This window comes from Peromyscus leucopus, chromosome 15 (assembly GCF_004664715.2).
Source record: "Peromyscus leucopus breed LL Stock chromosome 15, UCI_PerLeu_2.1, whole genome shotgun sequence".
NCBI classification, from domain to species: Eukaryota; Metazoa; Chordata; class Mammalia; order Rodentia; family Cricetidae; genus Peromyscus; species Peromyscus leucopus.
In genome coordinates, this window is record NC_051076.1 from 23,351,933 (window position 1) to 23,379,269 (window position 27,337).

General features: G+C 42.9%; 1 protein-coding gene across 1 annotated transcript; it reads left to right on the plus strand.

Annotated features, from left to right (window-relative positions):
* Fh (fumarate hydratase) lies at positions 1–25,775 on the plus strand. The gene is made up of 10 exons (XM_028865539.2): positions 1–177; positions 6,899–7,033; positions 8,424–8,534; positions 10,212–10,388; positions 13,052–13,234; positions 15,729–15,894; positions 17,659–17,862; positions 19,881–20,008; positions 22,513–22,666; positions 25,588–25,775. Exons 1-10 carry the CDS (start codon positions 55–57, stop codon positions 25,728–25,730), a joined length of 1,524 nt encoding a protein of 507 aa, XP_028721372.1. The 5' UTR covers positions 1–54; the 3' UTR covers positions 25,731–25,775.
* The last annotated feature ends 1,562 nt before the right edge of the window (positions 25,776–27,337 follow it).

Consider the following 27,337-nt stretch of genomic DNA (forward strand, 5'->3'; position numbering starts at 1 on the left):
CGTCTCCAGGGGGCGTGGCTTAGGCTCCGCTTTCCTCCCACCTTCCGCAGCACCATGTACCGAGCACTCCGACTCCTCGCCCGCTCGCGTCGCCTCCTGCGGACCCCGTCCGCCGGTGCTGCCGTCTCAGAGGAAGCAGGCACCCTCCGGCGGTGTGCCCCAAACGTCGCGCGGATGGTGAGCGAGCATCTCGGGCTGGGCCTCGCCGGGGTGACCTTCATGTCAGCATGTCCCGGGTGTCCCCGCGGGCCGGGCCGGGCCTGGGCTCAGCGCCCGCGCGCACTCTTACCCTCCGCTCCCGGGCGCCGCCTCCAGCCGGGTGTGCTGGGGCTGCGGGCTCCGGTGAGGGATGCGCTCCTGTTGGGCAGGATGGGCGTCAGGGCAGATGTGCCCCACGCCTGAGCTTGCAGAGTCCCTCGGCCCTGGACACTTCTGGGACTGTGCGTGCATGGGGGAGGATGCGGGGTTGCAAGGGAAGAGGGGACGAGTTAGGATGCAAGGATGCCGGAGTTGCGGGTACGGATTAGGATGCAGGGATGCAGAAAGTGCGGGGGTGGAGGAGGGCACGGGAAAAGGGGCAGCCCCCCTCCTTGCCCAGGTAGCACGCCCTGGCTGGCCTGGCACTGACAGAGTGCCTCGCTAGGCTGGGGACCCCTCAACTCTGTTCTTGCAAGGTGCGCTCTCCTGCTTTCAGGCTCTCGAGGTGGATGGAGCCGATGTGTCTTCTGAACTGAAGGCTTTACCTAAGAATTTTGAGTACTCAGCTTGTGAGATTACACGTGTTTTCCCCTCAAAACTTTCGTAAAACTCTGGAATCCATAACTAGGGAAATATGAACATAAGAACTCTGAAGCATGCCTCATGAGATTGGATAGGGCCAAACTGTAGCCGAATCAATATTTTGTTGGAAAGACAGCTAAGGAACTTAAAGGGCCAAGCCCAAAGTATGACATGCTTCATTAAGTCCATTTGCTGTTTAGAGTGCTTTAGAAAGCGTTGAATGTGAATGTGTGTTGTTCGAAAAGGCCTGAGAATGTGAATAGTGAGGAAGACCACTCGCAAGTTTTGCTGTGTGAAGTGATTCAAATCCCATAGAGGCTTTGAGGTGGGTTGTCTTTGTGCCCCGGTTTCCACGTGTAAAATTGAGATAATTACAGAGGCGCAGCAAGACTGAACTTGGGAAAATACTATGTAACACTGTGCTCATTAAATATACCTCCTCTAGTGTACTTGAAAGGGCCAAGATTTTTTTTTTTTTTTTTTTGACTAAAAGAAACTTGAATGACAGCTCTGTACCGAAAGCCACAAAGTCTGGGGCTTGGGGAGATGGCTCCAGTGGAGAGCAGAAGACCGGAGTGTGATCTCAGTACCTGTGTCAGGTGGCTCACCACCTGTGACTCCAACTCTGGATCTGCAACACACTCTTCTGGCCTTGACACATGCGTGCATACACACATGTACATGCTTGCACACACACACACACACACACACACACACACACACACACACACACACACACACACATTGCGTATACATGCAATACCATAAATCCTGAAAAACTACAAAGTCCAGGCTGCTTTGAGTTCCTGGAACTCTGCTTTGGTGGTTTGAATGCATTTAAAAAATTTCCTAAAGAAGACCGTTTCTTTTTGTTTTAAAGTTTGGTTGGGGAATGGAAAAGTGGAGTGAATCTATCCTGGCAAATGTGAAAACGTAGCACTTCTTTGCTCTTAGGGTTGTGACGTCAGAAAATAGAATCAAGATAGTTTTCTTTTTCCGTAGTTCCAAGGTCATTTGCCCTTTAACCCTCTTGTCATTTCCAGCAAGCCTGTTGATTTGGTTAAAAGTTGTTCTCTGGTGTTGAGAAATTCACATAACCCTGGAAGCCCTGAGTTGCCAGTGATTTAAAAGAACACCCCAAAGTTCACCTGAAGTGCGTCATGTGGAGGCATGACGCATTGTTGACTGCCTTCTTTGGGGCCTTGTAAATAAGATGGTACGTATGTGCTTGGAATTTAGAGGCCCTTGGCGAAGATTAAGTGTGTGTGTGTGTGGGGGGGGGGTGCTGCAGAGATGGCTCAGAGGGCCAGAGTCCCTGCTGTGTAGCTTCAGGAAGGAAGATGCGAGTCATGTTTTAGGGGTGCAGTGTATATAGCACCGTAGGGCAGGCATGGCAGCAGGCGCCTGAGGTAACTGGTCCCACTGGGTGCACAATCAGGAAGCAGAGAGAGAGAGAGATGCTGGTACTCAGCTTGCTTTATCCCTTTAAAATTATTTTATGTTTTATTTTTTAAATTAAAATGTAATTGCTTAATTTTCCCGTTCCTTTGCCTCCCTCTCAACCCTTCCCATGTACTCACCCTCTTGTTCCATCTCAAAGTCAAGGCCTCTGTTTCTATAGTGGTTGGTTAGTGTGCGCGTGTGTGTCTTAGTTACTTTTCTGTTATGATAAAATACCATAACCAAGGAAAATTATAGAAGGAAGAGTTTGATTTGGAAGCAGAGAGAGCAAACTCAAAATGGCACTTGTCTTTAAGCTCCCCGATGACACACTTCTTCCAGCAAGGCCATACCTCCTGAGCCTACCCAGTCAGGGTCATCATCTGGGGACCAAACATTCAAATGCCCGAGAATGAGAATATGGGGGCATTTTGCTCAAACTACCATGATATATATATATGTGTGTGTGTGTGTATATATATGTATATATACACACACACACACATATATATACACACACACATACACACACACACACACACACACATATATATATATATATATATATATATATATATATATATATATGCCTAAATATACAAATACAAAACCCACAGTGTAGTGCTGCTTCTGTGTGCATGATTTCAGGGCTGAGCACTTGGTAATGGAAATCCACTCCAGTGCATAGGATGGTACCACTCACATAGAGGTACTGCACACTGCTAAGATAGGTCCTTCCCATTTCGGTTACCCTAGTCTAGGTGATCCTCATGGATAGGCCCAGAGGCTTGTCTTACTGGTGATTCTAGACCCTGTCAGGTGGACTGTATTAACCCCCACATCTGAGGTTAAAGGTTGGAGGTAGCTTTTGGAAGAGTTTGTTGTGTGCTAACTGAGATGCGGCAGTGTTTGCTGTGGTTATTCACTGGGTATGCTTTGAAGTGGCTGCTGAGATTGGGATTTTAGCACCAGTTCACTTTTCAGCACTTTAATTTTAAAATGTGGGTATCAAAATCCTAGGATGTCCCTCCATCTCTTCCTCTACATTTGTGGTGCTGTTGCTTGGACCTGTGGTTTCCCACATGCTAGGCAAGTGCTCAGCTGTTAAGTTTCCCCCCTAAGGAATTAAACTCGATTTGAATTAATTTTCTTTTTTTAAGATTTAAAGCTGAAGAACACGACTAAAAGGAATCTTGTCAAGTATATTTTTTTTTATTCCATATATTACAGTAGCCCATTTAGGAGGTACATTATGGTTATTTAATGATGAAATTTTAGTAATTTTGAACACAGAAGGCGATCATAAAAATTTAAAACCTGAAACATAATTTCATAAACTAGAGATGAGAGTTGGCCTCCCTTGGGGCCCCACATCCTGGTACTATCTAAGAAGGTAAGGAAGAAAAGAAGGGCAGGCTTAATGATTTTGCTTCTTTTGCTTACACTTGGCCCTTGCCTTATTAATAGACTGATTGTCTTCATTCGAGAGCGGGTCAATACTGTTCAGCTAATGGTTCTTAGGTCTCAATACCATCCCCTTGAACCTATGAACAGGCAGGACCCATGATTGGGTCCTGTCATTGGTACTTATGAAGTGGGAAATGTGAAGGGGCCCCAAAATAGCTTGACCACACAGCAGCCATGACAGGCTTAGGGGCCTAGACACAGCTTCTGTGACAGGCTTACTGGCAGGCAACATCCAGATTCAGGAAAAGCCTCAAGCTGACCCCATCCAGGGATCCACCCAGGGATGAGAAAATACCTAACATTCCAACCATTAGGTGGCCAGATGTCCTTGAGTCTAGCACACACCTATTTTTGTTTTACAGATACCCCAGGACAATTGTCAGCCAATCAGGGTCCTGAACCCTGGAAATCCCCTCACCTCAACTTCTGCTATGATAAAAATCCCACCCTGCCTGGGCTCAGGGCTCTCTGCTTTCACCACTGCGTTGGACAGACAGAGGGATCGAGACCGGAGCATGAATAAAGACTTTGCTTTTACAAAAAGAAAAAAGAAAGAAAGAACAGAAAAGAAGGGCTGGTTGTTGTTTGTTTGAACAAATAGCAGTACCATCTGCTATTTGTTCTAGAGTGTATTGTAACATGACAGGGTGGCACTTGAGGACTTGGGGCTGCCTGGGAATTGCTGTCTTTTCCTTCGCTTCAGGGAGTGTTGATAGACAAGAGTTTACACAGCTTTCGGAGACTGACACACCACAGTGTCAGTCCAGATCCACTACCTTGTGGTTGGGGTGATTTGCTGGTTGTTGATTTTTTTGTGTCTCCTTTAATTTTGGACTCCTGAGATCCCTGTAAGATCAAATGAGGCATACATATAAAGTATTAAATGCTGCTTCCTACTGGCCAATGTCAGTCCCTGTATATCTACATGTTTAGGGCCTGGGTAGGTGATGATAATTTTTTTCTTCATGTCTTAAATTAAGCCTTTATAATTTAAAATGTTTTGTGACTCTTTCTAGTCTTAGGAGAAAACCACAAATTAACTTTTCCTTGTCAGTTGACTGTGTACTAAAGCAATTACTTGGGGGTTAAAAAAATTGAAACCATCTAATTATATTTAGTTATAATAATGTAGAATGCATATTGTTTTGTGTGTATGTATGCACACTTTCTTGTGCAAAGATCAGAGATTGACAACAGGCATACTCTATTGCTCTGCACCATACCTCTTAAGAAAGGGTGTCTTGGACCATGGTAAATGAAGACCACATGAGAAAAGGAAGAAATAAAGAGCTAAAGAGGCCCACAGAAATCCACAAAGATACCCCCACAAAAGACTGCTGGCAGTGGTCGATAGACAGCCGGGACTGACCTACTCTGGTGATGGGATGGCCAAACACCCTAATGGTTGTGCCATAAACCCCATCCAAGGACTGAGGAATCTGGATGCAGACATCCACGGCTAGGCCCCGGGTGGAGCGCTGGGAGTCTAATTAGTGAGAAAGAGGAGGGTTTATATGAGTTGTTGAAACCAAGGTTGGATAAAGCACAGGGACAAATAACCAAATGAATGGAAACACATGAACTATGAACCAAAGGCTGAGGGGCCCCCAACTGGATCAGGCCCTCTGAATAGGTGAGACAGTCGATTGGCTTGATCTGTTTGGGAGGCATCTAGGCAGTGGTATCAGGTCCTGGGCTCGTTGCATGAGTTGACTGTTTGAAACCTAGGGACGCTTGGCTCAATCTGGGAGGAGGGGACTGGACCTGCCTGGACTGAGTCTATCAGGTCCATCTCAGTCCTCGGGGGAGACCTTGATCTGGAGGAAGTGGGAATGGGGGGTGGGCTGGGGGGAAGGGGAGGGGGGCAGGAAGGGAGAGAACAAGGGAATCTGTGACTATTATGTAGAACTGAATAGTATTGTAAAATAAAAAATAAAATAAAATATTTAAAAAAAAAAAAAAGAAAGAAAGGGTGTCTTGGCCTGGAGAGATGGCTCAGCTATTAAAGGCTAGATTCACAACCAAAAAATACAAGAAAGGGTGTCTCACTGAACCTGCATTTGTGTTAGACTGACAAGCCAGTGGGCCTCAAGGGTCTCCCTGGCTCTGTTCTCCAGGGCTGATGTGACAGGCATGTGCTGCCCCACCAGGCTTTTATGTGGATGCGGGACATCTGTACTCTAACTTAACCATGTCCTTGGCCATACAATATGCATATATTAAAGTTCTGAGTGTCACTTTGAAGTCTCTTCAATGAATATATTGTGTAAATTTAAAGTTTTTAGATTTTTATAGGTTATAAAATATTTCTTGAGGGGGGAAAATGATGTAATTATATTTTAACTAGCCCTTCCTCCCCAAAAAGGTAGAGATCTCTTAATATTTCAGGAATATTCTGCTAAGATTATTCAGGTATTAAACATTTATCACTTACTGTTCAATATTGTATAAGTTTTATATTAGAATATTTCACTTTAAATTATTTGTTGAGTAGCTGCTAAATTTTTTTTATTAATTTAAGTTGATGCACTTGATAGAATCCCAGCTTCTCCAGAAACAGGAGCCTTGGGTCCCTGCTCTTACTCTGTGTGACTATTTACCTTCAGGATGTGGGCTCCTGAGTCACAGAAGCCTTGCATGCATGCATTCATGCTCATGTTTCTAGAGAGGCTCCGTAGCTTTCCTCAGGTTCTGAAGTGCTTGCACTGCCCTAGAAGATGAAGAAGTCACTTAGCATCTGTCCTCTGCAGATGCCCTTAGTTTACAGGTGGGAAAGGCTGGCTTGTAGAGGCGACACAGCTGCTGTCTCAGGCGCAGTGACCGTTATGCTAAATTTTAGCTTTGCTTAAGTAAACTTAACAATCTCAAAGTGTTTTATACTTTTCAAAAGTTTCAAGTAAAATAAGTTTTAAGTGAGGTCTGAATTGGTCAAATCTCGACTAGTAATAGGCACACTTTTTTTTTTATTTCAAAGATTTTCTATGTTTGCAGTATGTTAATTATATAAGCTTTCTTTAATACCTGAATTTGTAAATATGGATGTCAATTTTTTTAAAGAAAAGTGAAAGTAAGGAATAGAGTAACATGATGGACTGTTTTTTTTTTTTTAATACTTATTAAATTTTTTTCTTTTTACAGCTGATCAGGATTTTGTTTGCTTTGATCCTGGATTTCTTTCCAAGCTAAAATAATGTCTTATCCCTGTCTTTAGGCAAGTCAAAATTCCTTCCGTATAGAATATGACACCTTTGGTGAACTGAAGGTCCCAACTGATAAGTATTATGGCGCCCAGACCGTGAGATCTACGATGAACTTTAAAATCGGAGGTGCGACAGAGCGTATGCCAGTAAGTGGCTTTGTGGGGAGGGTGGCTTAGAATCATGGTACGTTATAAATACTTTATAAAGTTAAAGTTACGAGAAAACTAGCTTTCTAAGTAGTAAGTTCTCACTCATTAAGATGCCAGGAACCTATTAAAGTTTTTGAATGCTATTACTTTCAGCCAAAGCTTTGATTACTTTGGATTTTTAGCTGCTATAATTAAATAATTTGCTAATGGACTGCACTAGTCAGCGTTCTCTAAAGGAACAGAAGTGTGTGTGTATGTGTGTGTGTGTGTGTGTGTGTGTGTGTGCGCGTGCGTGCGTGCGTGCGTGTGTGTGTGTGTGTGTGTGTGTGTGTGTGTGTGTGTGATTTATTAGACTGGCTTACAGGCTGTGATATGAGTAGGCAACGATAGCTGACTCCCGATGTAAAGGCAAAGGATCCGGTAGTTGTTCCATTCACAACACTGGATGTCTCGGCAGTTGCAATCTGCTGCTGGGTCCCAGGGAATCCCTCAAGAGCTGCTAGACCTCGGTCTGTGTTGGAATCCTGAAGAAGTAGGTTCTAATAACCAATGAAGGATCACCTCAGCATCAGGATAGATGAACTTGCCAGTAAGAGCAAGAGCAAACAGGCAAAAAGCAGAAGCTTTCTTCTTCCATGTCTTTTCACATGGTCTGCTACTAAAAGGTGTAGTGCAGATTTAGTGTAGGTCTTCTGACCTCAAATGATCCACCAAGAAAATCCTCCACAGTATACCCACCTGCTTAGGTTTTAGATGATTCCAGATGTGATGAAGTTGACAACCAAAATGGGCAATTTAAAGGTTTGGTGGTTTGGGTTTTTTTGTCAGGATTTCACAGTTGGCAAACATTTTTATTTCAGTACTCAACTTCCCTTCTTCTTAATCTTCCCACTCATCTATTTCTCTCCCCTCTCCTTTACCTCTTCACTGTGTAGCCCAGGCTGGCCACGATTTCCCCTCCTGGCCTTCCATGTGCTATAATTCCAGGTGCGCACCAGCCATGCTCATCTCTTCTATGGTTGTTTTGAAGTCAGATATAGAATGATGATGCAGCATCTGTTAGGAGAGATGGTTGAATATACTTACTTTAATGCATACCATGTAAAATAGACGCATACTTTACAGTATACATTCATGAAGCACAGTTATTATCGACATTGTCCTTATAGGAACATTTCTGTGTGCTTGTGTGTGTTTTGGTTATAAATATGTATACATATAGACAAGCCTTGAGATTTTGTTGGTTCATTATTCACTTAGGTAATTTCCTCTGTTTTATAAAATTGAGGGTGATAGTATTGGTACTGTTTCTGCATTTGCATAAAATAACAAATTGTCATGCTTATCTAAAATTGCAAATTTAAGATATTTTTCTGATTAATTTTAGATCCCAGTCATTAAAGCTTTTGGCATCTTGAAGCGAGCTGCTGCTGAAGTAAACCAGGATTATGGTCTTGATCCAAAGATTGCTAGCGCAATAATGAAGGCGGCAGATGAGGTAGGAGGTGATAAGCGTGCTTACACAATGGCATCAAAGTCCTGAGGTCCACTGTGTGACAGGAAGCTCTGCCTGCAGGAAGGGGCACTCTGAAGTCTCAGGTTAATGAATTTCAGGGTAGGGTGGCAGTATTATTCAGTGAGGATTTAATACAGTGCTCAAATCATCTTGCAATGACACTTCTAGGAAATTTTGCATCTTATTAAATCTCTTTGGTGATTTATATAGTTTTTTTAAAAAAGGGGGGAGGGGGCTGGAGAGATGGCTCAGTAGTTAAGAGCACTGACTGCTCTTCCAGAAGACCCAGGTTCAGTTCCCAGCACCCACATGGCAGCTCACAGCTGTCTAACTCTAGTTTCAGGGGACATAGGCAAAACACCAGTGCACATAAAATATAAATAAATAAATGGAAAAAATAAACAGATGGTTTGAAGTTTAGGTTTTTATCTCATATATAAATGATTCCTTTTAAACTAGTTGATTATTTGGTTGTACCTGTCAAGAATATAATCTCCTTAAGCATTGTCTTAAGAAGTGGGCAGAGGTGAGTTGACACATTGTTTACAGTGTCGCCTTACAGTGTTTGTGATGATGGAAAGGAAGGGCTTTCATCACTACAGCTGTGTGTGTAAGGTAGCTACCCTGGTTATGGTATCAGCAATAGAAATTAGTGCTTAAAGATGGGCATAGAACAGAGTCTGAACATCTTAGGGTCTTGATTTTGATGAGAAGAAGAAAGTAGACAGAAAATGTGTTTCCCTATCCCCCCCCCCCCCAGATTGGGTAGTAGAATCCACAGATGCTTAAGTTCCTTTTGTAAAATATGTGATAAAGCCTGCACATGCCTGTCATATGTCTTGTTTCTCACTTACTTGTAATAGCGAGACTGTAAATGCTGTGTAAGGGTACAACTGCAGCGTTTAAACAGTTCCCAGAGGATGTCTTCATCCTGTGATTGGTTGGATGCATGAAGGTGGAGTCCACAGTTGCTGAGGGCCGTCATGAGCACGCTGTGCAGGGGAGAGGGAGGCAGGTGCTGGCAGGCACGTGGAGCAGTACTGGACCTGTGATGGAGTTACACTTCCCTTTGTTCTCAGAGTTCTCGGGGCAGGTGACTGGTGACGTTCATAGACCTGGAAAAGGAGCCAGTTATTCAGGTTAATGGAGCTGAAATACATTCTGATCTTCTGAGGTGTTTTGTAGTGAAGTTAAATAGTCATTATTTTAGGAAGCCTACAATTTAAAAGCTGTCACATAAGTTGAGAATTTAAAAGTCTCGCTGGGCCAGTGAGGTGGCCTAGTGGGTAAAGATTCCTGCCACACGAGCCCAAAGACCTGTTGATTCCCAGACTCCACGTAAAGGGAAGAAAACAAGAGAATGGCTTTCCTTCAGTTTCTGTTTGAAGCCATGAGTTGTCATCATTCAGAATGTGTAAAGTGTGGTGTGTCAAAGTAACTGTAACTAGAAAAAGTGATGCCACAGATATCAGGATTGTATTACAGCTGCCCCTAAACTGTCTTGAAATCATTAGCAAGCCATTCGGCATATGAAACTGACATCTTTAAAATAATTCTGTAAGCAGAACTTTACTCCATCATGGTCATTTTAACAGCTAAACAAATACCCAGTATTCCTTGTTTTAAAAAGACTTACTGTTAATGTTTTCTTTCCTGCAGGTAGCTGAAGGTAAACTAAACGACCACTTTCCTCTGGTGGTGTGGCAGACTGGATCAGGAACCCAGACAAACATGAACGTAAATGAAGTCATTAGCAATAGAGCAATTGAGATGTTAGGAGGTGAACTTGGCAGCAAGAAGCCTGTGCACCCCAACGATCATGTTAATAAGAGCCAGGTGGGTGCATGCTCTGCTCTGTCGGGACAGACTGAGATGCGTATGGGAGATGTGCTTGGAGACAAGTAGGTGATTGTCTGACGAGGAAAGTTTGTCCAGCTTGTGTTCTTTCTAGAGAAGACTTTTATTTCTTCCAGGAATCATGGCTGGTTTCAAACTTCACAAAACAATCACTGTTAGGACATCTTGGCTTAGTGTATAAATATATTTTCATTGTTTCATTTATTTAGAACATTCTTTATTTCAAAATCAATTTGTAAAGATAGTTTGCTCGCTTGCTACCTTCCTGTAATGCTGATGTCTCTTATAACTGGCTTCAGTTACTGGAACAAAGAAGTTGCTCTGGGCACAGTACTCTTAAACAGACTTCTTTTAGGATTTCCCCAGTTTTCCACTGAGTGTTTTCCACTGAGTTTAGGGTTCCCAAAAGGAACCTAGCACCCAGGCCCTTGCTTCTTAAAAAAAAAAAAAAAAAAAAAAAAAAAGACCACTTCCACGGGCTGGAGCAAGGAAAATACGTGATAATGGGCTTGGTTATCTCAGTGGGCTTAGATATCTTACCATGGCAACACGTAAGGGTGTGGGTTCAGAGAAAAACAGAATAGCATGCCTAAAGGACCCAAAAGCCAGCTGAACAGGGCCCCCAAACTCAGGCAAACTTAATAATATAAATAATAAAATACAGGGTTATGACCAAAGGAATAGCAAGCCACTGTGAATTTAGTGCTAAACATGACTAAGAAATAAAAAACGGGAGAACAAAAGTGCTTCAGAGAAAAACTCCCATTAACAAATGTGAACAGAAGAAAAACTGAAAATCACTCAGACACCATGGCAGTGGGCTCAGCAGTAGAACGGCTGCCTGGCACGCTGAGGCCTGGGGTTCCATCCCCAGCACTGCAGACAACTAAAACACACGATAAAACAAAACGACAACCAACCACAGTGGTCACTGGGTAAGACCCACTGACAACAGCTTCGTATTTCCAGTCTCAAGGCATCTCCGGCAACTTCTGCGGGGAATCTAACACATACCCACAAATTTCCTCTACCTCTCCTCTAACTGGTACTCCAGTGTCCTGCCAGAAATGGGGGCAAAGAGTGACAAATACACATGGAAACAAACACAATGTAACGGTGATGACACCTAGCAGCGTCACCTTACAACCAGTGATGAAGCATAACATCACCACGGCAAGTCAGGCTGCCATCGAGTACTCGACAGGTCGCAGTAAGGGTCTCTCTCGTGTCTGGGACAGCCAGTCCCTCTAGCAGCCCCCAGCTCTGTCTGCACACCAAGTGAAGGCACTGCTACGGTTACAGGCCATGTATCCACAACCTGTCTCCTCCTTAAACTTAATAATTTATATTATTAAGTTTGCCTGAGTTTGGGGGCCCTGTTCAGCTGGCTTTTGGGTCCTTTAGGCATGCTATTCTGTTTTTCTCTGAACCCACACCCTTACGTGTTGCCATGGTAAGATATCTAAGCCCACTGAGATAACCAAGCCCATTATCACGTATTTTCCTTGCTCCAGCCCGTGGAAAAGGTCTTCTTCTTCTTCTTCTTTTTTTTTTTTTTTAAGAAGCAAGGGCCTGGGTGCTAGGTCTAATGTATTCTTAAGCAACGTGGTAGTGCATTTCTTTAATCCCAGCACTGGCGAAGCGGAGGCAGGAAGATCTCTGAGTTCAAGTCTAGCGTGGTCTATAGAGCGAGTCCTAGGGCTACTCAGAGAAACTTGAAAAACCAAAAAAGCTAGGCATTGGTGGTACACACTTTTAATTTCAGCACTTGGGAGGCAGAGGCAGGTAGTTCTCTGTGAGCCTGGTCTACAGAGTGAGTTCCAGGACAGCCGGGACTGTTACACAGAGAAACCCTGTCTCAAATCTGCCCTCCGCCCTCAGCAAAAGCAAAGCTTTTATATAATTCATTTTATAAAGTGCTTTTCAAACTCAGTATTGCCTCTAAGTATGGCTTTATTAAATGTGGTTTATAGTCTGAATTCTGCTTCAGAATGGTGTAACAGGATGAGGAAGCAGCTGCCACAACACTGATGCACATTGCTGGATTTCTGGTTAGATTTAGGGGGAGGTGGATAAGTGGCCATTGTACTGTTCACTGAACTGTATAAGTGCTTTGATGGTTGCCTTAAAAAAACCAATTGAAATATCTGAATAGTGAATAAGTATTTTAAAATTACATCATACCTTACAAGTACGAGGACAGCTGTGTACTGAGTGTGCGCACCTGGTTGTCAGTTCCACAAGTTCTAAATATTTTGCAGGTCACATTATCTCCTTGACAGCTTGGCTTATTTTGGCTTTCTGCCTCACAGGATTTTTCTCAAGTTTACTAAGTAAATGTTTTATGAAAGAATGGCTGCATTCTAGGACACATTACTCCCTTCACATGTGCTTTTTAACCCCTGGGTCTACTGTCTTTTCTTAGGGAGCACTTGTAATGTATAGTGGATTTAGATGCCTAGTTATAATAAGTATGTCAAGTGCACTTGTATGTGAGAGTACTGAGTATGTTCCTTACAGAAGCCAGATGGCTTTTCACTTCACCAACTGCCCTATTATTTACCCCATGGACTGTGTATGCTGGGCTGTGAAGTCCTATTTCCGAGTTAACACCTTCCGTTTCTTTTAAAAATTCCCCACAGAGCTCAAATGACACCTTTCCCACAGCAATGCACATCGCCGCTGCCGTGGAAGTTCATGAGGTCTTGTTACCAGGACTACAGAAGCTGCACGATGCGCTCAGTGCCAAGTCCAAAGAGTTTATGCAGGTCATCAAAATTGGGAGAACGCACACGCAGGACGCTGTTCCACTTACTCTTGGGCAGGTACAGGAGTTTGACTCATTTTGTTCAGTTTAGGGATTGATACCAGTTGTCAGTGTTTTCCCTCAAAATTGCCTTTAAAGTAGAGGCCAAGTTTATAACAACCAAGGTCAGTATTGATTTTCTGAATTAACCAGTTGGCACCTTTTAGTAGTGCCCACATGAGATGAGAGCGTGCTGGCGGTGAGCTGGACTCAGTTGGACCACTGGGTTCAAGTTTTGCTTTGACCAGTTATATGACTGCAGGGAAGTTATTTAGCTCTCCGTGCCTCAGTGTTCTGGGTTGTAAAGTGAAGAGAATGCATGGCTGTGAGGCTGTAGCGAATTGGTTAACAAAGAGTATCTAGAGCCATGTCTGGTACACATCTTCTCACTCCATTGTCATGATGCTTCATCTGTCTGGCTCTAAATTAAGAAGTTATTTAACTACAACGGAGTTTTAAAAAGTAATTAAGTGAGGCTGATCTTCCCTTTTACAATTATTTTGACTACATTGGAAGAGATATTACTCTTCAGGATAGCAGAGAATATTTTTCTGTCTCTGTATCAGCAGCTGAAGGGAGAGCTAGTAATGTGCATTGCAAAGAAACAAAAGGAAATTCATGAAATACTTTTGTCTCAACTCACACTCCAGTTTGGGAGGCAGAGTTTATATAGTTTAGGTGTCAAGAGATAGCCATCCATTGCCAATATCAACTGATGATTACCAAGTAAGAGTCTCATGAAAACTGGGTGAGGGTGGGGACTTGATTGCTGCCTACTTGGACGGATTCTCAGTTGTTCTGTGGCAAATAATAAATAAAGCTTCATTATCTAGCAAAATTTTTACAGAAGGAATGAGGAACACTTCAAAGGCTTAGCTAAAAACGAATGACGAGATGAAATTGGACCCACTGGATTAAATTGCTTCTTTGGGCATTTTATTCATATCCTTAGCCCTTAGTTCTGTGTGTAATTTCTAAGGAGGAACAATATCTGCATTTTAGTCTGTTTCCCCTGGTTTCTAATTTTTACTTTCCTTTTGATATGTTGCATGTTGAAAGCCACTACGTTAAAAATCCGTTTGCGCCATGACTTTGTCTCCTATATGACATCATCACACTTTTATCATGACAGCAATTCTATTTCCTTTTCTTTACTTTATGAGAAACATGTATATTTGCTTTGATTAGAATTGTCTTTTGAGTTTTTGCAGTTTTCAATATCCATTTTCTAAGTGCATACTGCTGATGTATATATGTCATGTGGGGTTGTGGGAGAGATGGGGAGATGGGAAGAGAATGAGAAAAGGTTGCAGTTTCATGAATTAGGTCTACCTTTGAGAATGTTTTCTTTAGAATATAATGAAACCCTGTCTTAATTAGGGTTTCTATTGCTGTGAAGAGACTCCATGAACATGGTAGCTCTGATAAAGGAAAACATTTCATTGGGTGGTTTACAGTTTTAGAGGTTCAGTCCATTATCATTATGGTGGGACATGATGGCCTATAGGCAGACACAGTGCTGGAGCAGGAGCTGAGAGTGGGGGAGGAACTACATCTTGATCCGCAGGCAGCAGGAAGTAGTTTGGGACACTGAGCATGGCTTGAACATACGTGAGACCTCAGAGCCTGCCTCCACAGTGACACACTTCCCCCAACAAGGCCACACCCACTCTCAAGCCATACCTCCTAGTAGTGCCACCCCCTATGCGCTTTGGGGGCCAATTGTATTCAAACTACTACAAACCCTAATCATAATATAAAGTATTCAGTTTTTCAGTATTTTCAGGTAAAAGAAAAGATTTAGTTTATGTGTATATCTTGGTTTACCCAGATAAGACCCATTATAAAACACAAAGGGCATGATGTTTTTGTCTCTACATAATTATTAATGGTTCACAGTGATCAAAACATGATAGATAGATTGGGGTTGCTTTAAAGTGTTGTAGTGTGGGAAGCAGTGTGACGGAATTACACTGTAATACATACTACGCTGTAGCAGAGTTACACTGTACAGTGACGCTATGAGCCTGTCCCACTGCGACCCCCTCAGGCTGTTGAATGAGTTGCTTCACTCTCAGGTCCCTGTAAAGGAGCCCCTTGGGTTCCCTCTCAGGTCTTTCAGGTGAAATTGTATAGAAAATATTTTCAGTTTCTTTTTTCTTTGGAGAATATTCAGTATTGGGCGGGGGGATCAGTTCATTGGGTGGATAGTAGGTAGAGCAGTAGTTTAATGTAGTGCAACTGTTCTTAACGGTTTATTTCATAGCTCTTTTCTTGGACTGTTAAAACATTAAGTTATGAACAGACTCAGCTGCATGTTTTTATTTGCGTTGTCCTGCCTTGTAGATTTGTATCCCTTCTTCCTTTCTCTTACTTCATTGTGTGAATGAATTAACATTGAGTAGCATGTAATTTAATAATCTGAAGTGCATTTAAAAAGCTCCTGTTTGACGCCATTAGAGGAAGTGGTATGCTGTTAGTAGGTTTGTTCTTACTGTGATTGTCTTTCTCAGGAATTCAGTGGTTACGTCCAGCAAGTCCAGTATGCAATGGCAAGAATAAAAGCTGCCATGCCGAGAATCTACGAGCTCGCTGCTGGAGGCACGGCTGTCGGGACGGGGTTAAACACCAGGGTCGGCTTCGCAGAGAAGGTGGCTGCAAAGGTGGCCGCCCTGACAGGTGGGGGCCGCACGCGTCACTGCTCGTTGTCTTATGCCAGCTTACGCACTGGCTAGATGCTTCTAGGCTGCATTCTCCTGAAATGCAGGAGCAACGTGCTCCTGTTAAACGTGTCCATTTCCGAAGTCGATCAAGTGCATTTTACTTTCTAGAGTCTTCCGTATAGGAGTTCAAGGGCATGCAGTTACGTTTCCGTGCTGGCTTTGTGTGCAGTCTGGTACTTGTCGGTCCTTCCCCTTCAAAGCCATTTTAAGAACAGTTTTCAAAAGCCAAAACAGTTACTATTGGGAAACTTACCAGATGATAACTGCCATAAGCTTAGTGTTTTTTATGTCACACTGTGGTATTTCTTTGCCTTAATATCTTTAAATGCTGTCTTCTCACCAGAAAAGTGCTATAATCTGAATAATAATTACTGTTATTATTGTTATTAGAACCAACTTGTCATGTCCAGAAAACCGATTAAGATGCAGTTGTTACCAGAAGGTTAGGGTAGTGGTAACTATATAATACATACCACAGGCCAGTAGGTGAGTTTTTAAAATATTCGTTTCTTATTTATTTATTTGTTTGTTTATTTGTTTATTCATTCATTTATTTATTTATTATTTTTGAGACAGGGTTTCTCTGTGTAACAGTCTTGGCTGTCCTGGAACTCACTTTGTAGCCCAGGCTGCCCTCGAACTCACAGAGATCCACCTGTCTCTGCTTCCTGAGTGTTGGGTTAAAGGCATGTAAAATTTTTAAAATTTCATAAATGTATATAATGTATCTTGACCATATTTAGCCCCCATCTCTCAGACCCCCCCCCCCAAATATGTCTCCCTCCCAACTTTCAGGTCCCGTCCCCCCTCGCTCTCTCTGAGTGTATCCCCAAGTTCAGTTGGTGCTGCCCTGGTAGCCATCCCCCAAAGAACAGTGGCTTTCCTTCCTCCAGCAGCCAAGTGCTGCGATAGCTCCTCATGTGGGGTGGGGTGCTCCGTGCAGGGTTTCTAACTGACTTGATCTGTGAGACACCCACCGCTGATGTGTGTTCACGTTCACGTCCACGTCCAGAGGACAGCAGTTCACAGCGCTCCTCCCCATCTTCCAGCTCTTCATTCTTCCTGCCTTTTCTTCTGAGATGTTTTGAACCTTGGGGTAGAGGTGATATAGATGTGCTTTCCATGGCTGAGCACATAGTTGCTTATCCTCCAGCTGACTTTGTTTGTTTTTGAAAATCATGTTCTAATACAAAGGAACCGTGTTAGGATTTAGAGTACACAGACTTTAGAATCTTTGCTTGTGGGATGGATGGACTGAGACCATAGCTTATCTGTGTTCCCTATTCTCTCTAGTAGAACAGACTGGGGTAGACAAAGAGATTTTAAAAAATTATGTAAGATCCGAGTGTGGACAAAAACTAGAGTAAATTTCACAGTTCTCATTGTTACTTGAAAGTAGTCTGGCTTCCTTCACATGTTAGAGTCATGTTAAGCCCTTTGGGATATCTTAAAGGAGTGTTGACACAGATTGACTCTTAAGCATTCTCCTCAAGTGAAAATTTACATTTATTTATTTATTATTGAGTTCTAGATGTCTGTAGTCCTGGGACTTAAACTCAGCCAGCACTTTGCACGTGCTAGGCGATCATTGTCACTGAATTGTACTCCCAGCCCTCTGTTCCAATTCGCCTTGTGTATGCTGGACTTTGTTTACCTTCTTCAGGTTGGCAGGTGTGTTTACTTTTCCCTGTTCACCCTCAGAACTCTTTCCTTCCTTCAGGCTTGCCTTTTGTCACTGCCCCCAATAAGTTTGAAGCCCTGGCTGCCCACGATGCTCTGGTGGAGCTTAGTGGGGCCATGAACACGACCGCCTGCAGCCTGATGAAGATAGCCAATGATATCCGCTTCCTGGGTTCCGGGCCTCGGTCAGGTCTAGGAGAGCTGATCTTGCCTGAGAATGAACCAGGGAGCAGCATCATGCCAGGTGAGCCCATAGCTGATGAATTCTAGAGCTGGAATTTACTAGATCCTAGGGACTCTCAATCACAGAACATGCCTTTTCACTGACTGCCACCTGAAGTGATGGGGACATGTGAGGAGCACTTATTCCACAGTATTTATGTGGATCATTGCAGAACTTGTAGGAATATGACTTACCAAGCCAAGAAAATGACTTGAGTTAGGGGCATGTTGAGGTTCTCATACTGGAGCCTGCGTGATAGTTGAATCCTCATTCTGAAGCCAAGAGAACAACAGAGTTAAACAGTCAGGCTGGGTTGAATAAATATGAGCCCCCTACCAAAGTCCTCACATCATCTTTGCCTCAGGTTCTGGCCTGTTAAATAGAAATGACAGACACTGGAATCTGGGAGGCGAATGTAGTTGGGCAAAGAGACATTTAAGGGAGTGACTAATGAGTTGACTTTATTTGGAGAAATGTCTTGATACTGGACTCTAACCATTCAGCATTTTACTGGTGACCTGGTAGAGACCAAGAACACTTGTTAATCACTTAGTGGATAGAAAAGTTGAGGTGGCAGTATGTTGTATAACAGAGTCAAGATTCACAGACTCTCTGGAGGCCAGTTGAGTTGTACTGAAACTGACAAAGTAACTTTTAATAGTTTACTATATAGAAAATGCTTTCCTTAGACCTTTAACTGTATATGTGTACATAGACCAAAAGATCTCGATTTGTAATACTTTGTGTTGAAAAATGACATACAGGTTTAGTTGATTGCTAATTCAAAATAATTGTTAAAAAGAGAAATAGTGCCAGCTGTGGTGATGCATGTGGTTAATCCTGGCACTTAGGAGGCCGAGGCAGGAAGATTATGAGTTCAAGGCCAACCTGGGCTACAAACAATATTTTAGGCCTCACTGGGCAACTAAAGCAAAAACCTGTTTCCTGAATAAAAACAAAGGGAAGAATGTCATAGACAAAGGGACAGTCCTCCAGTGCATTCCCTGACACTGGATAGAGCAGTCTGCTGTGTGTGGCTTGGATTTGGGCTTATTAAAGAGGCACTGTGTTGCCGGGCGGTGGTGGCGCACGCCTTTAATCCCAGCACTCGGGAGGCAGAGCCAGGCGGATCTCTGTGAGTTCGAGGCCAGCCTGGGCTACCAAGTGAGTCCCAGGAAAGGCGCAAAGCTACACAGAGAAACCCTGTGTCGAAAAACCAAAAAAAAAAAAAAAAGAGGCACCGTGGAGCTAGAGCCCTGGGGACCTGGGTGGCATATAGAGTTCCAGCCTAGCATCTCGCCCAGCGCTGCATGGCAGCACGCCCTTCTCTGTGTGGACCCCTTATTTATTGGAGTTGCCAGTGCTTTTCTTGGCTGCCACTGTCTTGGAGGTGGGGTCTTTGTCTTTTTAATTGTGCATTCTATGCCTTGTTGCCTAAATGCCTACATAGGAACAAAAGCTTTAAAGATGGAAAACCATGTGTTTCCATCAGTTTTCATTCTCTGTGGCTGTGTGTCCCTCTTTCTCTGATACTGTTGTGTGTCTATGATATTGGGGGGTTGAACCTAGGGCCTCCCTTATGTTAGGCAAGTATTCTATCTTTAAGGTGTAGCCCTAGAATTCTTGTTATGTTTTGAGTCAAGATCTTATTAAGAGATCTTGCCTAGTCTGGCCTTGACTCAGGTAGTCCTTGAACTTGGAATCTTCCTGCCTCAGCCTCCTGAGTGACTAGAAGCCTGTGCGTCAGCTTTCTTTTATTTTATGTCTTTATTTAATAATATTACATTTCTTTCTTTGATATAAAAACAGTCTTGCCGGGTGGTGGTGGCGCACGCCTTTAATCCCAGCACTTGGGAGGCAGAGCCAGGCGGATCTCTGTGAGTTCGAGGCCAGCCTGGTCTACCAAGTGAGTTCCAGGAGAGGCGCAAAGCTACACAGAGAAACCCTGTCTCGAAAAAACCAAAAAAAAAAAAAACAGTCTTAAGTGATATGGGAAACCATGAGCATATTTGATGAGATTCTGCACTGTTTTCTCAAAGGAAAGGTGAACCCTACTCAATGTGAAGCGATGACCATGGTTGCAGCCCAAGTCATGGGGAATCATGTTGCTGTTACTGTTGGAGGCAGCAATGGACATTTTGAGTTGAACGTTTTTAAACCAATGATGGTAAGCTTTCATTTTGATTTTTAGCAGTTTTTGATTGAAGACTAATTGCCAGTGCTCTTGTCTTTCCTGAAAATTTCTGGAGCTTCCACATTAGGTGGTAGTATGTGGTGTATGTAGCAACTGCAAATCAATGCACTGAAGTGTTACTGGAATAACTTGGGATATTGGGATTCAGTCTTACTCAGCTCAAGTGATTTGATTGTTTGCGCTTTTAAGTAGAAGTCTGGAAGTAAGACAGTGCTGTAGGCTGTCTTTCTGTGCACTGAATATGTGTTGCTCTGATTGGTTGATAAATAAAGCTGCATTGGCCTATGGCAGGGCAGGATGGAGCCAGGCAGGAAAATCTAAGAGAGATAGTGAGAGGAGAAGGAGGGGGGAGACGCCAAACTGCTGTCCAAGGAACAACATGTAATAGACCACAGGTAAAGCCACAGAACACGTGGTGATATATAGATTAATAGTTATGGGTTAATTTAAGATGAATGAGCTAGCTAGCAAGAAGCCTGCCATAGGCCATACAGTTGGTGATTAATATAAGCCTCTGAGTGATTATTTTATAAGCGTCTGTGGGACCATGAGGCGCTGGGTAGGACTGGAGAAGCTTCTGGGTGGAGGGTGTTCCTTTGTCCCCTCCCACTGTGAATGCTAGTAGCTAGAAATCAGTTCAGGTCTGCTTAGCTTAAAAAGTATGCCTTCCTTACAGCCCTGTCTCCTGCTCAGCCTGCTGCTTTGTGCCTTCCTTAGGTTTGGATGGGAAAGACAGCCATTGTCACTTTGCTTTAGGCTTGATCATTGTGGTCCAGCCTCAGCCCTTTCACATTGCTTGCATGGTTCTCCGTCATTAGTGACCTTCTAGTGGACATCCCCCTTTCTCTTAGGATGACATGTTGACCGTCTCTTCATTTCTTCAAGACTTTCTGTCTCCAACAAGGCTTTCTTTAATTTCCTTTTGCCTTGTCCATGTACCTCAGAAACTGTCCTCCGAACTTCTCCTTTTTCCTTCAATAATCCAAAAATGGAACAAGATGGTGTCATGCATCCTGTGTGCAGATTCCTGAGCTTCAGACGGCTGTGCTGTGTCACCATTAGGTCCTTCATTTGTATTTGTACAGTGCTGAATCTGAAATACACTAGAGGCTTATTTCTTACTGGTTTGTGGCATAAAGTCTTAATTGATAAGAATATGCAGATGACTATTACTAGTATATTCATTTAAGTTTCACTTTGGATCACATAGTTTTAGGTGTTCACAGTAAAACAATAAACATAATGAGGTTTTTTGGTTGGGACTGGTAAATAAAAGACAGGCCAAAGTGAACTTCAGATCTATATACTTTTGCATCAAGGCCATCTTTCCAACAGTTAATACCAGCTGCCTGACATGTACAGATGTATAACAATTGTTTATTGCTAGATTTTTAATAATTTACTATGTCTTAAAAGTAATGCCATCTTATTCCTTTATAAAAATGAAGAAGGAAAAAAAATGAGTTTGGTAGACACAGTCTTTCCATCGCATAGAGTAAAACTGCTACATCTTCCTGAGAGATGGGAGAACATTATGGGCAGGGATAGACCTAATTGAGAAGAAGAAGAAAAAAGTTGGGCTTTAATTAGAAAATCAAGATGATATTTAACTTACAATTAAGTCGTTAGGATCAAATGAAGCTTTAATGTCTAGCTTCTGTTAGAGTCCATTGGTGGAAGTATAGCTTTCAGATCTTCCTGGGGTGTTAGGTATATATGAGAAGTGTTGCTCAAAAGAAGTAACAGTTAAGTACCAGTTGGCTGTATATGATCTGAAGCATCGTGTGATGTTACTTTAAAACAGTCCTGCAATGTTTGTTCCATTAAGCATAAAACCAGAGAATCCTACATTTAGCAACTGTCTCAGGCCTCTACACCTCTGCACCTCTTTCCCCTGCAGGGATGAATCTTCATCCATCTTAGGCTCTCCACTTCATCTGTGTCTAGTAGGACTCCTGCTGGATTGTGGATACAACACACTTCACCTGTTTTGCATGTTCACTGTGGCCTCTCTTGTGTTAGTTATCAGTCATTGGTTATATTATTTTTTGTTAGTTATCCCTTATGGGCCTCTTGTGTTAGTTATCCACCATGGCCTATCTTGTGTTAGTTATCTGTTGTGGGCTATCTTGCATTAGTTATTCTCCATGGACTGTCTTGTTATCCACCATGAGTTATCCTGTGTTAGTCACTCACTGAGGCCTATCGTGTGTTAGTTATCCATCATGGGTTGTCTTGTGTTAATTACTCACACTTATGTCTTTTCTATCATTTTTAGATTTGTAACTTTGTGTTCTCAGTGACTTTTTCACTTGTCTTCTTGGGTATATACTGCAGAGTTTGTAGGAGTGATGTATGGTTATTGAATATCCATCATGGAACATCAAATAACACATGTCATTGGACAAAAGCGAAACAAAAGAAACTGAGGCTGAGAAATGATTCTCTTTCCTTCATCTTCTCTGTTTCTCTGACAGATTAAGAATGTATTACACTCAGCCAGGCTGCTGGGGGATGCTTCAGTGTCTTTCACGGAAAACTGTGTGGTGGGGATCCAGGCCAACACAGAGAGGATCAACAAGCTAATGAATGAGTCTTTAATGTTGGTGACAGCTCTTAATCCTCATATAGGTGAGTTTGGAGGATAATGCCATTTTGAAAACAGCATTAAAAAGTAAAAAACAGCCGGGCGGTGGTGGCGCCTTTAGTCCCAGCACTCGGGAGGCAGAGGCAGGCGGATCTCTTGTGAGTTCGAGGCCAGCCTGGTCTACCAAGTGAGTTCCAGGAAAGGCACAAAACTGCACAGAGAAACCCTGTCTCGAAAAACCAAAAAAAAAAAAAAAAAAAAAAAAAAAAAAAAAAATAATAATAATAATAATAATAATAATAAAAAGTAAAAAACAAAACAAAACACCAAAAGGCCTTAAATTAAAAACAAAGATTGTGCGTGTGTGTGTGTGTGTGTGTGTGTGTGTGTGTGTGTGTGTTTGTATGTGTGCATGTGTGCCATAGTGTACATGTGTGTGTTGGGTTTTTCCTTTTAATTGTGTCGATCCTGGGGCTGGAACTATGTATGGTTAGCAGTTTTGGTAGCAAGGGCCTTTTGCTGCTGAACCATTTTGCTGGTCCCAAAAGTTTCAAGTGACTTGTTTTTAGGACAGGGTTACAGGTATAAGGCTTAGGATGGCTTTAAACTCTCCTTAAAAAAATTAAAAACAAAAACAAAAAAACCTTTTACATTCCTCTGTGTGTGTGTGTGTGTGTGTGTGTGTGTGTGTGTGTGTGTGTGTGCACATGAGTATCTTTGTCTATCTGTGTGTCTGTCTGTGTGTCCATCTGTCTCATGGGATGCACGCAGACGTCAGAGAAGAGTTGCAGGGGTCAGCTCTCTCCCTCCACCACGTGCGTCTGTGGGACAGAACTCGGCCCCCCATCTTGGCAGAGCACCGTTACACACGAAGCTCTCCCACTAGCCCTTATCTGGTGTTGATGGACTCAAATGCTGGGTGCTGCATGCAGTTGGGGAAGGTTGTCTCTACGACCCGCTGTTGGCAATGTCACTAGGTGGCACTGCCGGATTACCAACAGCAAATGGATCCACTTATTGTTTCCCTTTTCTAGATACTATGTAATACTTGGATATTGTTTTATCCAATTCAGATATGCAATATTACTAATTAAAAGAGAATGGCAAAATATTTGATGCTTATAGGGAAAGGGGAGAAAACTGAATACTTTTTCTGAAATTAACCCTTGGGTTCCTCATTTTTTCCAGATTGTAACTGTTTTTATACAGACTTAGGTCGCAGGCTGACTGCCATTGCCCAGCCCATAGGCGTTTGCTCCGGTTTCCACAGGTTGAGGCAGTCACTGCGTTATGTTCGTTCTGCCGAGCAGATAGATGGCTTTGGTCTGTTTTTGAATGAGTGGTGCAGTTATGTGGTATGACGTAGTTCCCACTTTAGAATGTTCTATAATCCTGACCTTTTGGGGCAGATTTTATTTGTGCTTTCCTCATTTTATAAAGTTGGTAAAATGGTTTGACTCATTTAAAATTGTTATATACCAATATTCACCTGGAAAGGTGCAAAGTGATCCCAAAGGCTCATGCGACAGACACTCCGACACTTTTAGGTAAGAGGTCTTGTCTGAGCAGAATGTCTGGGAAGCTTTCCTGGACTCTGAGGACAGATCCACCTGTGAGGATGGGCAGCATCTCTGGCAGGTGTGCCTCATGAGCTCACCAAGTACCACCTCACCAGCTGGCTGAGTGAGTCCTGGTCAGGGCTCTCAAGGGTCTTGCGATGCGAGAAGCTAATGGATGGCTAACAGTGCTTTGTGCTGGTGAGCAGAGATGCTCATGTTTTAGGCCTCATTCACATAACGAGCACAGAAACAGGTTGATCCAAGCATTGAATGTGCATGTTCTTTCTGGTTACTCCACAACCTTGTCAGCTCAGTGAGCACTCCTAGTTCATCTGAGAATGAAGTCAGGCAGGCCCGGTTCACTCGTGGCTGTGTCCAGACATGCACCGCTTTACCCCTGGTTATTCCATTGCCTCACATGCTCCCCTGCTATGGTCATAGTTCTGACTGGAAGTTTTATTTCTGTCTTCCCTCACTGACTTCATTGTCCTTGCTTTGCCTTCTGTCTTTTTAAAACTGCCAGTTTTTAAGGTCAAAACAACCTTGAGAACTGCCACCTTTATTTCAAAAGCAGATGGCTGAAGTAAACCAGTGCCGGTGATCTTTTGTTTTGTTTTCAGGCAGGGGCTGAGACTCACTGTCATCTCCTGGATGCCAGGATTACAGTGCACTGGGTTGCCTGGGTTCCTTTGTCCAAATACATATTTCTGCTAAAACTTTCCCCTTTTCATCCTGTAACATCTAAACAGATGTCAGGGAATGGCACCCTCTCAGTCTAGCTGCTCCTGCCTCAACAAGGACTCCCTAGCTCTCCCTCCAGGGACAGTCCTCACAGCTGTCTGTTACAAGGCTGTCTGTTCTGCAGGCCTGTGACATTTAAATGTTCATGCTTCCTTAGAAAGATAAATATGGTCAGGCATGGTGGCACACGCTTTTAATCTTAGCACTCAGGAGACAGAGGCAGGCAATCTCTATGAGTTCGAGGCCAGCCTAATCTGCAGAGTGACTTCCAGGACAGGCAGGGCTACATAGAGAACCCCTGTGTGGTGTGTGTGTGTGTGTGTGTGTGTGCACGCCACGAAGACACACACAATGTACCCAAATGTGGATTTTTATACCATGGTACTTTATTTTCAATATTTTATGTTCTCTTTTGATTGTTGGTCCACTTCAACATAGCAACAAATCTTGGATAAAATGAGGTATGCTTCAGTCTGTTTCCTAAGAACATCAAGGTTGTATTCTATAGAAGACATGACAGTTATTGGCATGGTCATTCTTACATAGTTTAAAATAGAATACATCATTAAGAGGTCTGTAGCATCAGTATCAGTAAACAATGATGGCTGCCTTTTGTTTTAGAAAAATTTCACTACTAATGTTTATGCTGTGTGTCTTTTCTTCAGGGTATGACAAAGCAGCAAAGATCGCCAAGACAGCCCACAAGAAAGGGTCAACCTTAAAGGAAACGGCCATTGAACTTGGCTATCTCACAGCAGAGCAGTTTGATGAGTGGGTGAAACCCAAGGACATGCTGGGTCCAAAGTGACTTAAATAAATTTATATTAAAGTAAACTTGTATGAAATTTAAAAAATAAGACTGTGTTTTTAATTGTGTGTGTGCGAGAGAGAGAGAGAGAGAGAGAGAGAGAGAGAGAGAGAGAGAGAGAGAGAGAGAGAGAGAGGATTAATTAAAACCATGTACATGCTATAATACATATATAAAGACTGGTATGCTTGGGCTAAGAATCCCTTAAAATTTGTTGTTGGGAAAGTAATTATACCACCAACTCCTCTGGCAGTTTAAAGTTATATTGCTTATATAGAAGAAATGAGTAATTAAAACTAATCTAAAAATGTTAAGGAAGATGAATTTATTTTTCCGATGGTACTGGAGGTGGGACCCAGGTCCTTACTCATGCTGGGCACTCTCCCATTGAGTTCTATCCCTAGCCTTCCTTTTTGAGACCAGGCCTCATGGCGTTGCCCAGTTTCCTTGAACTGCCTGTGTAGTCCTGGCAGGTGATGACCTTGCAAGTCTCCTTTCTTGGTCTCCTGGGCTAGGACTACAGGACGGACCACAGCTTGCTGAATTCTAATTTGTTAAGGCTGAATCACATTACACTTTTTTTTTTTTTAATTTTTATGTGTCTGGGTATTTTCCCTGCATGTATGTCTGTGTATCATGTGCATGCTTAGTGCCCAGAGGCCAGAAGAGGGCATTTGATTTCCTGGGACTGGAGTTACAGATGGTTATGAGCCACTGTGTAGTGCTGGGAAGTGAACCCAGCTCCTCTGGAAGAACAGCCAGTGCTTTTTACAGCCAAGGTATGTTTCCAGCCCTTGGCACTTTTATTATAAAGAGTTTCAAACTTTTTCTTATATAACTGCAGAAATTGTAAGGATGTACTTCTTAGTCCATATGAGTGATGTGGTGTGTGTGTGGGGGGGGACATTCACCCTGGCGTCTCAAGCGTGTTAGGCAGGCTTTACCACTGAGATACTTTGTTACCTCTAGTTCTGTCTTTGCCAGCGATAGTTAAATGGTGATGCTATAATACTTCTACAGCTTGCTTTAGGATAGGGTGTGATTTCTCTTAGTTCCTTCTTCTAAGGAATGTTTTGAAATTAATAAAAATCAATTGGATTGTATAACAACAACCAAACTTGCAAATAACTGGTAGTTGTGAGACTTAATCTTTGTGACATATTTGTTCAGATGTTGATGTCTACCTTAGCAGGTTGTCATTAGTGGGCTTGTCTAGAGACCGCTTAGGTAATACCGATAACAACACATCAGGTTCCCAGCCTCTCAAATAGCATTTGTATGACTGATTCAGCCCAGCATATTACAGGCCAAGGAATCCTTTGAATTGACAGTCATCTCTGATGGTGCCAAAGCAAAATAGTACAGGGTGATGTCATAGAAAAAGGCTTTTTAGAATTCTCTGTTGGATGCTCAAATTGAAGGTTAACTTTATGTTTCCACTGGGAAACTTGTCCTCTGGAGACATCTAGCAAAGTCCAGAGACTTTGGGTGTCACAACTGTGGAAGGAATCTAGTTGGTTGAAGCCAGAGAGATTGTGAACACGATGCACAGGAGAGCCCCCTCCAAGGGCATTTTCCAGTCCTCAGACTATTCAGTTAGGTTTCCA